The following is a 12,652-nucleotide window of genomic DNA, read 5'->3' as shown; positions in this document are numbered from 1 at the left end:
TCCCAGCCAGAACCCTCTGCTTTTATCAAAATTTATACTGGCTCCAGCGATTTCACAGAAGCGTAAAGTAGTGTTTACTGCTTCTTGAACACTAGGTTTATCGATGCAAAAGAAGGCGATGTCGTCGGCATAAGCTAGAACTTTAATTTCCTCAGCCTCATATCGGTATCCTCTAATGCTAGAATTTAGAAGCACACTTAAACATAGTGGTTCCAGGTATATTGCAAAGAGCAAAGGCGAGAGCGGACACCCCTGACTTACGGATGAATTTAACTCTATTATATCCGAAAGTGTGCGGTTTACAATGAGCCTTGTAGTGCACTTTTTATAACAGAGTGAAATACCATTGTACAGTACGTCACCCAACTGCAGATGTCTTAGGAGCCTGAACAGGAAAGCATGCTGTACCTTATCAAAGGCTTTAGCGAGGTCTATTTGAAGAAGGGCTACTTGGTCCATACTACCATCGATACATTCAAGGACTGACCGCGCTATATGGATATTTGTTTGTATAGAGCGGCCTCGAATTCCACATGTTTGGTGGTCACCTACGCATCTAGTGATCACTGTCTGCAGGCGATTTGTCAGCAATTTCGCAAATATTTTGTAATCAACGTTACATAATGATATAGGCCTATATCCGTTAACTCTCTTTAACGCTTCAGTGTCAGTACTTTTTGGTATTAATGTTGTGTGGCCCTGATAGAAAGAAGGAGGAAGCTCACCACGTTCATAGGCCTCCTTAAAAAGTTGCTCAAGAAAAGGAACCAGAAGTTCTTGAAATTTTATGTAAAATTCCGCACTAAGGCCATCTGGGCCAGGAGTTTTGTTTTTCTGCAACGTGCTTATTGCAAACCTTATTTCTTCCCTAGTGATGGGCCCATCAACACTAAGTCTGTCGTCCTCTTGTAAGGGTGGCACAAGCGCAATAAAGTGGTCAGCTTTTTCTTCATAATCATCCCGAAGCTCAGCCGCGGTAAATAGTTTTTTATAATACTCTTCGAATGCGGCTCTTATTTGACATATCTCTGTGCAAATAGAACCACGTCATTCAATTTGCAATATCTGTTTAGAAAGTGCATACTGCTTTTCATCCCCAAGAGCGCTTTTTGTGGGTTCCTCATCAGTGAAACGAGTAACACGTGAACGAACCATTGCTCCTCTATATACTTCTGCATCATGTTTTTGTATCTGTGCTCGAACCGAATTTATCTCATCAACGTACAATCCCGGCTCTTGACTTTCAAATGCATGGAGCGTATGAAGTAAATCATAAAGATAACGTTTTTCAGCAGTTTTTCTATGGGTCAACTCGCATGAAATACCAATTGCCTCATACTTAACTTTCTCTTTGAACATTTCCCACTGAGCAAAAATTGGCAGCTGTCGACATTGTGTTACCTCACGTAGCAATTCGTTGACTATTTTTTCGAAACATTCTTCACGCAAGAGCTGTACGTTAAGCTTCCATAGTTCCCAGTTTGGAAGAACCTTACGAAATTTTTGGGGACCCATGAAACGGCTACTAAGCAATGGTCCGTAAAAAATATGGGCTTGACAGCATAGTTATGAATGTGAGACCATAGGTTTATAGATACATACACACGGTCTAGTCTAGCGTGTGAGACACCCTGAAAGTGCGTGAACTTTACCGAGGAGCGCGCATGTGCTCCCACATCTATTAGATTGTGGTCATTCAGTAATTGCTGCAGTAAAACCGCACTTGCATCATAACGACTCGTTATATATTGACACGTGTTTAAACATAAACGACGATGACGATGGTGAGGTTTCACAGACTCCGGCTAGTGGGACAGTAGCTTTCGGTGTGAAAGACGAGGAAGACGTTTTTCTGTTCAGCTGATTTCAACACGCTCCTTCTCTGTCGCAAGTTGTCCTTCTCGTTTGTCCGCGTTGCACCGCGACACTGGTGGAGGTGCTGGACCACAACCCTGCCTGATGCTCCACACTCCCACTGGGAGTCGTTCATCCAGCCCGGACGCACCTATCGCAACTCCCGTGCATCGCTTTAGTCGTCGGCTGCGCGGCCTTGCTCCCGAGCTCACCCCTTCGCCGGAACCCTCCACAAGGCGCCGCCTACCTCTACCAATGGCCAACGCCAGCCCGCAACAGGTACTCCAAGCCAGCGTTCCTCCCAACCCATCTCAGGTAACGCTTTTTCAACCACTGGTGCCTGATCGCTTTGGTGGTGGCGCACACGAAGACGTTGAAGACTGGCTTGAGCACTATGAACGTGTTGCCAAGATCAACCAGTGGTCTACTGAGCAAAAGCTCTCCCGCGCCTATTTCTACCTTGACGACAGCGCTCGTACTTGGTATGAAAACCGCGAAGGCACTCTGTCAACATGGCGCGACTTTCAACAGCAGATGATTGACACCTTCGCCAATGTCGATCGACGGGACCGCGCCCAGCAACTACTGGAGTTACGGGTTCAAAAACCCAATGAAACAGTCGCGATGTTCGCTGAGGACATGGCCCGTCTCTTTCGTAGAGCTGACCCCCATATGACCGATGATAAGAAGTTGCGCTACCTCATGCGCGGCGTAAAAGAGCAGTTGTTCGCCGGACTTCTGCGCAACCCGCCAAGCACCGTGGCGGACTTTATCAAGGAGGCTACGGCTATCGAGCGGGCACTTCACCAACGATGCCGACAGTACGACCGCTTATCCAGCAGCGCCCAACTTCATGCCGCCGCCATGACGTTTGACAATCATAGCTTCTTGCGTGACTTGATCAGGGAGATTGTTCGCGAGGAACTGCAGAAGTTGCGGACTCCGGTAATGGAAGCGCCCATAGCGTCTGTCGTTGAAGTCGTCCGCGACGAAATCCGCCAAGCATTCTCGACGACTGATACTCCTCAAGATCAGCGTCCCATGAGCTACGCCGCCGCCCTTCGACGCCCACCACCCGTTCCACCGTCGTACCGCCAGCCAACTGCAGCCATTCCTTGGCCACCACCGCAGGAGGACACATCGAGGCGACCTGCCGTCCTGCCACCATACGACCAGCCATCCGCTGGCATGCCATGGCCTTCTTCACAAGAGGAGCCGTTGCGACGCCCACAGCTTCGCAAAACAGACGCCTGGCGCACCGTAGATAGGCGTCCACTTTGTTTTAACTGCGGAGGTGTGGGCCATATTTCCCGTCATTGCTGGCACCGCGTCGATTCGTTTCGCCCTCTGAGGCCCTGGTCTGACAGTCGACGCGCCAACGACGACTACGTATCACGCCGCGACGATACTGGTTCTCAAGGACCTCCAGCGCCTCGACCCCATTTTGACGACCGACGTACCAATGACGACGAGAGCATGCCTGGTTACCAGCCGGGTTTGGGACATCGACCACGCTCTCCGTCTCCTGCCCACTCGCCTTCATCACTCCGCCGCACTTTTGCTGACGTCCGAGGAAGGAGGTCACCCAGCCCACGCCGGGGAAACTGAAGGCGGCGACCTCTGGGGGTAAGGTTGCAGGCCGTCAAGACGACGAAAAAAAGCCCCCATTACTCTCACCACAGGACGCCGTAAAGCCGACACGACGTAACGACGAAACTGTGACCACAGACCTTGCCGTTCTCGTGGACGGACAACAAGTGACCGCCTTAGTTGACACCGGTGCCGACTTTTCTATTATAAGTGAAGACCTCGCCGTACGCCTCAAGAAAGTAAAGACGCCGTGGACGGGACCTCACCTAAGGACCGCAGGAGGCCAGTTACTGATGCCTATCGGAAGGTGTACAGCGAGAATCAACATCGGTGGTTCTTCTTTCGTGGCGGCGTTCGTTGTTCTCGCCTCATGTTGCAAAGACCTAATTATTGGGATGGATTTCTTGAGAGAATATGGCGCCGTCATCAACATCCCGGACAGTTTAATAACGTTTCGCAACAGCCCTGGTTTAGTCGATTGTTCAGGGGCGACACATGAACCTCTGCGTCTAACTGATGATGATGTGGTCATCCCGCCACGGTCATGCACTCTTGTTTCGGTGGCAGGGGACGCACCGTTCGACGGCGAAGGCATTGCAGACCAAATTAGCTCGCTGCTCTTTAGCCATGGCATTTCAGTTGCGCGAAGTATTGTCATTGTCACTGCTGGACGCACGAACTTGCTCCTCACCAACTTTAGTGCTGAGCGCCGGCACCTTCCTAAGGGCACAGCCGTCGCTTACTTTGACAATATTGTAGAAGTCCAAGGCTGTTTATCGATACTGGACGAAGCGCCTAAACAAGAATCGGCACCCGTTCTTGACGTTGGTACTACCTTGCCAAAGGACGAACGAAAGAGACTTCTTGAGCTGCTAGCCGAATTCCAGGACTGCTTTTCATCGACATCACGAGTTGGCCGTACGCCGCTAACGATGCATCGAATAATTACCGAAGACACGGCGAGACCTATTCACCAGAATCCCTATCGTGTGGCTCTCAAGGAACGCGAAGTGATACAGCAACAAGTAGCGAAAATGCTTGAAGATGACGTGATTCAGCCATCACAGAGCCCCTGGGCATCACCTGTAGTCCTAGTCAAGAAAAAGGACGGCACCCTGCGTTTTTGCGTGGACTACAGGAAGCTGAATCAAGTGACCAAGAAAGATGTGTACCCGCTTCCACGTATCGATGACTCGCTTGACAGACTTCGACACGCTCGCTACTTTTCTTCAATGGACTTGAGGAGCGGATATTGGCAAATCGAGGTAGATCCAAGAGACCGGGAGAAAACCGCTTTTGTGACACCAGATGGTTTATACGAATTTAAAGTCTTGCCATTCGGTTTGTGTTCAGCGCCCGCTACCTTTCAAAGGCTCATGGACACCGTCCTTTCGGGGTTGAAGTGGAAAACCTGCTTGGTTTATCTTGACGACGTCATTGTCTTTTCCGCAACTTTTGACGAGCACCTCAAGAGACTGGAAGTTGTTTTACGAGCCATAAGGTCCGCGGGCCTGACGTTAAAGCCAGAGAAATGTCACTTTTGTTTTGAAGAGCTACAATTTCTTGGTCATGTCGTCAGCCACGCAGGCGTTCGGCCCGATCCTGAAAAAATTGCCGCCGTTGCACAGTTCCCGGTACCGTCCGATAAGAAGGCTGTCAGGCGCTTTCTGGGCCTTTGTGCCTATTATCGGCGCTTTATCGCAGACTTCGCACGCATTGCGTCACCTTTAACTCGGCTCACGAGGGACGACGTCGCCTTTCAGTGGACTGACGAACAGGAAGCTGCGTTTAATGATCTGCGCCAACGTCTTCAAACACCCCCCGTGCTTGCCCACTTCGACGAGGAAGCCCCCACGATGCTTCACACAGACGCTAGCAATGTGGGTCTGGGAGCTGTGCTAGTGCAGCGGCAAGAGGACACGGAAAGAGTCATCGCCTACGCAAGCAGAACGCTAACACGCGCAGAGGCTAATTATTCAACAACAGAGAAAGAATGCCTCGCCGTGGTATGGGCAGTTATGAAATTTCGCCCGTATTTGTATGGCCGCCCCTTCAAAGTTATTAGCGACCATCATTCACTCTGTTGGTTGACTAATCTTAAAGATCCCACCGGTCGATTAGCGCGTTGGAGTCTGAGGCTGCAAGAATTTGATATGACGGTCGTACACAAGTCGGGGAAGCGACATATGGACGCCGACTGCCTGTCCCGATCACCAATACAGTCGGCTTCTCTACCCGATGAGGATGAAACTGCATTCCTTGGTGTCCTCGACACGTCCACGATCGCCCAACAACAACGTGACGACCCTGAGTTGCTTGGTTTAATTAATTACTTAGACGGACAATCTCAGAATGCACCCAGAGTTTTTGCACGAGTATTGCCGTCGTTTTGTTTACGGAACAGCGTCCTTTACAAAAGAAACTTCTCGTCGATCGGACCTCCCTATTTGCTCGTCATTCCTGCAAACCTTCGTACTGAAGTGCTTCAAGCATGTCACAACGAGGTGACTTCTGGTCACTTAGGCTACACACGCACATTGGCAAGAGTTCGGCAAGGATACTACTGGCCAAGGCTTACCACAGCCGTGAAGCACCACATTCGTACTTGCCTCGACTGCCAGCGACGCAAGTCGCCTCCGACGAAACCGGCCGGCCTGCTGCAACCTGTTCAAGTCCCACGAACACCATTTGCCCAGATCGGAATGGATATTTTGGGTCCACTTCCTACTTCTACTGCAGGGAGCCGCTGGGTTATTGTCGCAACGGATTATCTGACCCGGTACGCCGAAACAAAGGCAATCCAAAGAAGTACAGCGGCGGAAGTTGCGAGATTTTTCATAGAGAATGTTGTACTGCGACATGGTGCCCCAGCCGTCGTGATTACAGACCGCGGAACCGCATTTACGGCAGCTCTTTTAGACCATGTCTTGATGTTAAGTGGCACGACTCATCGTAAGACAACTGCCTACCACCCGCAAACGAACGGATTAACAGAGCGCTTAAACAAGACTATTGAGGACATGCTTTCGATGTACGTGGATGTCCAACATAAAAATTGGGACGAAATCTTGCCCTATATCACGTTCGCATACAATACAGCTAAACAAGAAACGACTCGCATGACTCCATTCAGCCTCGTTCACGGACGGGAGGTACGGACGATGTTGGATGCGATGTTACTACACGAATGGGACGACGTCGACACGGACGCCGACGTGTTTACTCAACGCGCGGAAGAAGCTAGGCAGCTCGCACGCTTGCGAATCCGCCAGCAACAAGACTACGATGCAGGCCGCTATAATGCCCACCGCAGAATAGTAACCTACGCAACCGGCGACCGAGTGTGGGTTTGGACGCCCATACGAAAACGTGGACTGTCCGAGAAACTGATAAGGCGTTACTTCGGGCCATATCGTGTATCGCGACAGCTGAGTGACGTAACCTACGAGGTCGTCCCCGACAGTCCCTATTGCACAAGGCGTCGCCAGCACCGGCCAGAACTCGTGCATGTGGTACGCATGAAGCCCTATGTCACCGACTGACTGTGCGCTTCCGTAAAACGGTGGTTCTGGTTTAGCATCGGGCCGATGCTCTGTTAAGGAGAGGCAAGTGACACGTGTTTAAACATAAACGACGATGACGATGGTGAGGTTTCACAGACTCCGGCTAGTGGGACAGTAGCTTTCGGTGTGAAAGACGAGGAAGACGTTTTTCTGTTCAGCTGATTTCAACACGCTCCTTCTCTGTCGCAAGTTGTCCTTCTCGTTTGTCCGCGTTGCACCGCGACAATATGAATGATCTCTAGAGTCACAAACACAATTAAAGTCTCCCAACACTATCAAATTTCTGTTAGTGTTCAGCAGCGAAGCTAAGGAGAGGAAAAAAGCTTATCTCTCGTTTACTTTTGAGGGAGCATAGACACAGACAAACCTGCAATTTGGGGAATGAAAAGAGAGGTCACAACAAATAAGGCGGCCTTCCCCATCAACATGTAGCGACATTAAAGTGTGATTTAACCGCTTTCTTACCAATAAAAAACATCCAGCGGAAGCACCACGTGCTTGGCTTATGCATACATAATAATCTCGTAAAATTTCAAGTGCAAGGTCGGCATCATTAGCAGACGAAATCTTAGTCTCTCGCACTGCAGCAACGTCAATGTTATACTGCTCAAGCACGTGGCGTAACTGCCACTGACGCCTAACATTTCTGAAGCCACGTACGTTGAGTGTCGCTACACACGTAGGGAAGGTAAGTGCGGTAGCCATTTTGCTCACTTAAAGCTTTTGTTGGTCGCCTTGAGCCACAGGGCAACCTGTGGCTTTACCTCCTTTGCACTTTTTAGCAGCACTTTCTTGAGGACGCTGGCATAGCCGGCGCGACCCTCGGTCCCCAAACGAGACGACACGTGGGCCACAAGAGGACATTTGCTCTGTTGCGTCTGACGCACTTGTTCTTGCTTCGTCGCTGAGCGGTGCCGGACGTTTCCTGGTCTGGCTGCTATCCATTGCCTCTTCTTCTCCCTCGTCATCAGGAGGCTTTTCTTTAAGTTCTTCCAGGGAGTGTTCCCCTGCAGTAATCTCATCGCTGATGTCTTCGCTGATGCCTTTAGCAGTGTTATTGTGGCTGCTGGGCATGGCTTCCATGGACAAGTGTTGATCTTTCTTTAGGCCACCTACTGCTTCTCCGGTTGTTTCTCCTGTCGCATCAACTACCTCCGTAGCATCCATGAGATGGTCCAGATGCGGCTCTTCTGCGCTAGATTGGCCAGAACGAAGCTTGCTGGCGTAAGTCAACACGCAGGCATCCGACGGATGACCGAATCGATGGCACTGCATGCACCTCGGTATTTTGCATTGTCGACGGACATGCCCAACTCGCTTGCAACGAAGACACAGCGGAGGCCTACCGGGAATAAGTACTAGGCACTGGTGACCGTAGATAGACATAATATGCGGTATTGAGCTCACAGTGATGGTGTCCTTGAGCTCCAAGGAAACATCCCTATTTGTTGTCATCCAGTGCTCCATACCAGCACACCTCCACGCCTCTCTGTCAACGCACTTCACCACACCGTAAGCTTGGAACGCCTCTTCCACACGCCGTGATTCAAGATGAGGTGGAAGCCATAGAAGCTTTAGCTTAATGTTCTTGGTCTCCGGGTCTATCACCATGCACTTCCGCCCTTTTACACGGAGCTCACCACGGGTGACAAGTTTCTGTTTCGCCGCGCTGCTTGCACACGTAACCATCCATACATGGATCATTTGATATTGTCCCACACCTATGATATCTGCAGTGGTCACCACTTCGAGCAGCGCGCCACGGAAGTCTGGGGCACGATACGGTCTACCACTCAAGTCGGCATGAAGGAAAACGGAATTCAAAACATCGTTACTGGTTGGTAGACGAGGCAGGACGACTTTGTAGCTTGAATCTTCGTCAAGAAACGGGGTTGATGATCCTCGGCCTGAGGCCGATACGCTGTTCCCAGCAGAGAGCATTTCCGAGCACAGCCGTTCGATACGGCTTCTTCTTCTTCCGGTGCTTGAAATTGCTTTGCAAAAAGGTCCTATACAGGTTTCATGTCGGGAAGGAACCACACTAGCATATGCAATATAGCGTGGTTGAATAGTAAAATAAGCACCAAGCGTCGCACAACGCGAATTCTGTAACCAGGCGTCACACAATGCGAATTGCGCAACGAGTAGGTTGTTGAATGCTTCCAACCGATTACAAAGGGCTCTGCGATAATTCTTCATCGTCATCAGGCACAGCATCAACAAAGTGCGCATAATGCCTTACATACGTTTAGCAGGTACCAATGCTCTCCATAGAATGACGAAAAATGGCACAGTGCCTGCTGCCCTACTTCTCAAAAATTACAATGATTTATAGCGTAGTGGGTTCCTCGCAAGTGCACTTGTACTGATTGCCAAGGAAGCCCATAAGCGCATGATCCACTTCCTCGGGGTCTCAGTAAAATTACAATGATTTATAGCATAGTGGGTTCCTCGCAAGTGAGCTTGTATTGGTTGCCAACGAAGCCCATAAGCGCATGATCCATTTCCTCGGGGTCTCAGTGAAGTTCTTCGCCCCCCCCCCCGTCTCTCTCTTACGTCAACGTATGGTATACAGCATGACGGGAGGAGGAAATAGCGACCGGGCGTCACCCAATGCAAATTACATAACTGGTGGGCCGTTTAAAGCTTCCAACCCAATACAAAGGGCTGAGCCATAATTTTTCATCGTCATCAGTCGTCGCGTAAACAAAGTGCACATAATGCCTTACAGACGTGTAGCTGGTGCCTCGATTCTCCGCAGAATGACAAATAATGGCTTAGAAGGTGCTTCCCAACTTCAGAAAAGTTGTGATTTATGGCGTAGTGGGTACCTTTCTAGTGTACTTGTATTGTCGCCCCAAGAGAGCTTAAAACGGGCTCTAGAAACGCCGCTCTTCCAGCTTTCGCTGTGACTGTGCTGCGGTTTCAGCGCAGGCCTGGCGTTTTTGCCGAAGTTCACACCAGAGGCCACGTAGAAAAAAGTGCATAGTTGAAATCTGCTTCGCGAGGTGCCGCAAAAGATGCCACCTGCTCACAAGCCAAGCGTCTGCACTTTCAACAAATTTATTCACTTAATTTTCATTAATGATCCTGATAGTTCACTGGCACGTATCTAGGCCGGTTAGCTCTCACGCCCTCCCTAACGTTTGCTCAGTCGGACCCCATCATTTCATTGTTTAATTGCAGGGTTATGGCAATGCATGTAATTGGAAATATTGGTGACCGAGGACTCGATGTTGCATTCAAAGAAATATTCACTTCTCTCTTTTACACCACGCAAGCCGGAGACCGTAAACAGGTCATCGGGAGAAGCCAGTCATCGTGATATGTTCATTTTTGCATCCATTGCAAAGCTTGTTTCTTTTCGGTATTTATGAATACGAGATACGGAGGGCAGGGGGTGGTCACTGTGAAGATATTTTGCCCCCTTCAAAGGAGAACAATGCGCACGCCACTGTTGCCCTAGCCCGAACGAAACATGCGCGTGTGAGTGTTAGAGCACAATATATTTGCGACACGATTGAAGCTGTCGTAGTCATCAATCACCGCTATTGTCATAGTGTACAACAAACGGTACCGTGGGTTATGAAAAAAAAACGCTTTTCGGCGTTTAGTTCTTTGACAGTTACGTGATTTTCACACCATTGTATGCGTGAGTCTTTTTCACACTTTAAGCAAATAATCCTTACGCTTTTCCGCGCAGAAGCCCCGCGCTCCTTTATAAATGTTAAAGAACAGCATATATATGAGCCTAATACAGGTGTATTATAGGAACTTTTGTTCGCGATCAGGGCGGATCCGAATTAGGCTAGGGCCGGATCAGTCGCTGCTACACAGGCACATTTATTCGCGATCAGGCGCAATCGGGAACAAGGCGATCGCGAAATGCGCATCGCGATCTGGCTTCGTGATCACGATTTGGCTGATGTCTGCTCCAAACTCGATCCTGATAGACTGTACCGTGTGGCAGCGATCAACTCGTTATAGTAAATCCTGCTACCTGTGGTTCAGCGGTCGAGCACCATAACCTCTAGAGCACCATGGCGGGTCCCATGCTTTAATCGACTGGAATATATATACTCTCGCATCCCGACTCGGCTAACTACATGAAACGCCAACATCAGCGTAAAAGCTGGGAAAGATGGGAGTACGATGGTCGCACTCTTTGCTGCAGTTGATGTTGACGTTGGCTTGGCTAGAGCTGTATCAAAGGGGCAACATGGGTTTACTTGAAGTAAGACGCACGAGCAACTTCATCAAAGATGACGAAGGTTCAACAATGCTTTGAAAAGACGTATGTGTGCGTAATGTAGCAATCGTGTCCTACGAATATTCTTGCTGCAGCAATTTCTTGCGTTTAGAGAGAGAAAGAAAACTGAGCTAGTTAGTAAGGATTCATGAAAAAAAGAAGGTAGGCTCGCAAACATGTGCAGAAAAGCAGGATCAATGCAACACGAATCTCGACTAAAAGTGAATAGATCAACGACTGGGCTAGCTCGAACGATTCTATTTAGGTAAGACTCTTGTTATTTGTGCTGCTTCAATCTAAAAGTGAAAAGGCGCAAAGCAGCGGAAAAGAAAGTAGGTTCAGAAACTTATCTTCTCAGCGCCTCTGATTGTTAATCCGGCGCACGTGGGAGTCTATGTGAGAAAACTTCTGACATTTGATTTCTTCTTCATTCAAGTTTATCGACGGCTGGCTCACGCATGCGCTTGCACTATTCTCTGTCGAGCGTCAAGCTAGTTTGTACCAGGAATGCCTCAAGGTCTCTCGTTTCTCTCGGCTTGATGGTTGCCGCCAGAAGCACCTGTGCGCCGACTGGATGAAGGCAGCTAACCAACACCTTGAATTTTTGAGAAACGCTAAACTTTCGCGGCTTGTAGAAGTAAGACAAACGCTTTTTCTTCTATTTCGCCGCCAAATAACTTACTGATCATCGGAGCAGCTATCGTGGATGGTAGTCATTGCAAAACTGTAGCCTTTGTCCCAAAGTACTGCGTTAAGCTAGCCTAATACCTGTAGGCGTTTTAAGCCTGCCGCGCTGTATCGCTACATTAGCTCTAGAAAAAGGGCACACGCGTTGCATTTCAGATTGTATTGCGAATATCAAGAGAAACAATAGTCATGTTAATGCTTCTGATGATGTCCGGCCTTTCGTAAATTATGGTGCATCGAGGTAACTTAAACGTGATATTTCAGATAAGAAAAAGCTTTTCTTGGTTATTCCAACTAGCATGTTCTCAGAAGAAGGTTAAACAGCCACGAAACAAAATTTTCAGGCTGTAAAATAGAAATCGCCGGTTTTAGGCAACGCGCTGTCGACCTTTTGTTGAGACATAATCTTGATATGCCAGCAAGTAATGCCAAAAAGGCTACAATTTTTGTTTCAGCTAAAACGCGTAAGCATGATCATGGTTAACAGCGCTTAAGGACGTGGACAAAAGGGAAGATCAGACGACCAGCGCTCGTGTCTTCTGGCCTCCTCTTTTGTGCCTGTCCTTTTGCGCTGTTACCCACGAACGTAATACAACTTGCCCAATTTTCTGTCCTTATTCGGCATAAGCATGAAATTCCTTTTCGAGCATTTGTTTTCAAAAAAAATGTTTCCGAATCTACTGTAATTAGATACCTGTAGAACTGCTCA

At 49.0% G+C, this 12,652-nt stretch overlaps 1 protein-coding gene across 1 annotated transcript; it reads right to left on the bottom strand.

Annotated features, from left to right (window-relative positions):
• Nucleotides 1-7,721: 7,721 nt before the first annotated feature.
• LOC119376848 (uncharacterized) lies at nucleotides 7,722-8,948 on the bottom strand. Its single transcript, XM_037646540.2, has one exon. The coding sequence runs from the start codon at nucleotides 8,946-8,948 to the stop codon at nucleotides 7,722-7,724; it is 1,227 nt and encodes a 408-aa protein (XP_037502468.1).
• Between the last annotated feature and the right edge of the window lie 3,704 nt (nucleotides 8,949-12,652).

Source organism: Rhipicephalus sanguineus, unplaced genomic scaffold (assembly GCF_013339695.2).
Source record: "Rhipicephalus sanguineus isolate Rsan-2018 unplaced genomic scaffold, BIME_Rsan_1.4 Seq2467, whole genome shotgun sequence".
Classification (NCBI taxonomy): domain Eukaryota; kingdom Metazoa; phylum Arthropoda; class Arachnida; order Ixodida; family Ixodidae; genus Rhipicephalus; species Rhipicephalus sanguineus.
The sequence above is the reverse complement of the archived record's forward strand: the minus strand, read 5'-3'. Positions and strand labels throughout refer to the sequence as shown.

Bases quoted from the DNA above. Each gene is read 5' to 3' on its own strand.
- LOC119376848 (XM_037646540.2), bottom strand. From the start codon at position 8,948: ATGCTCTCTGCTGGGAACAGCGTATCGGCCTCAGGCCGAGGATCATCA.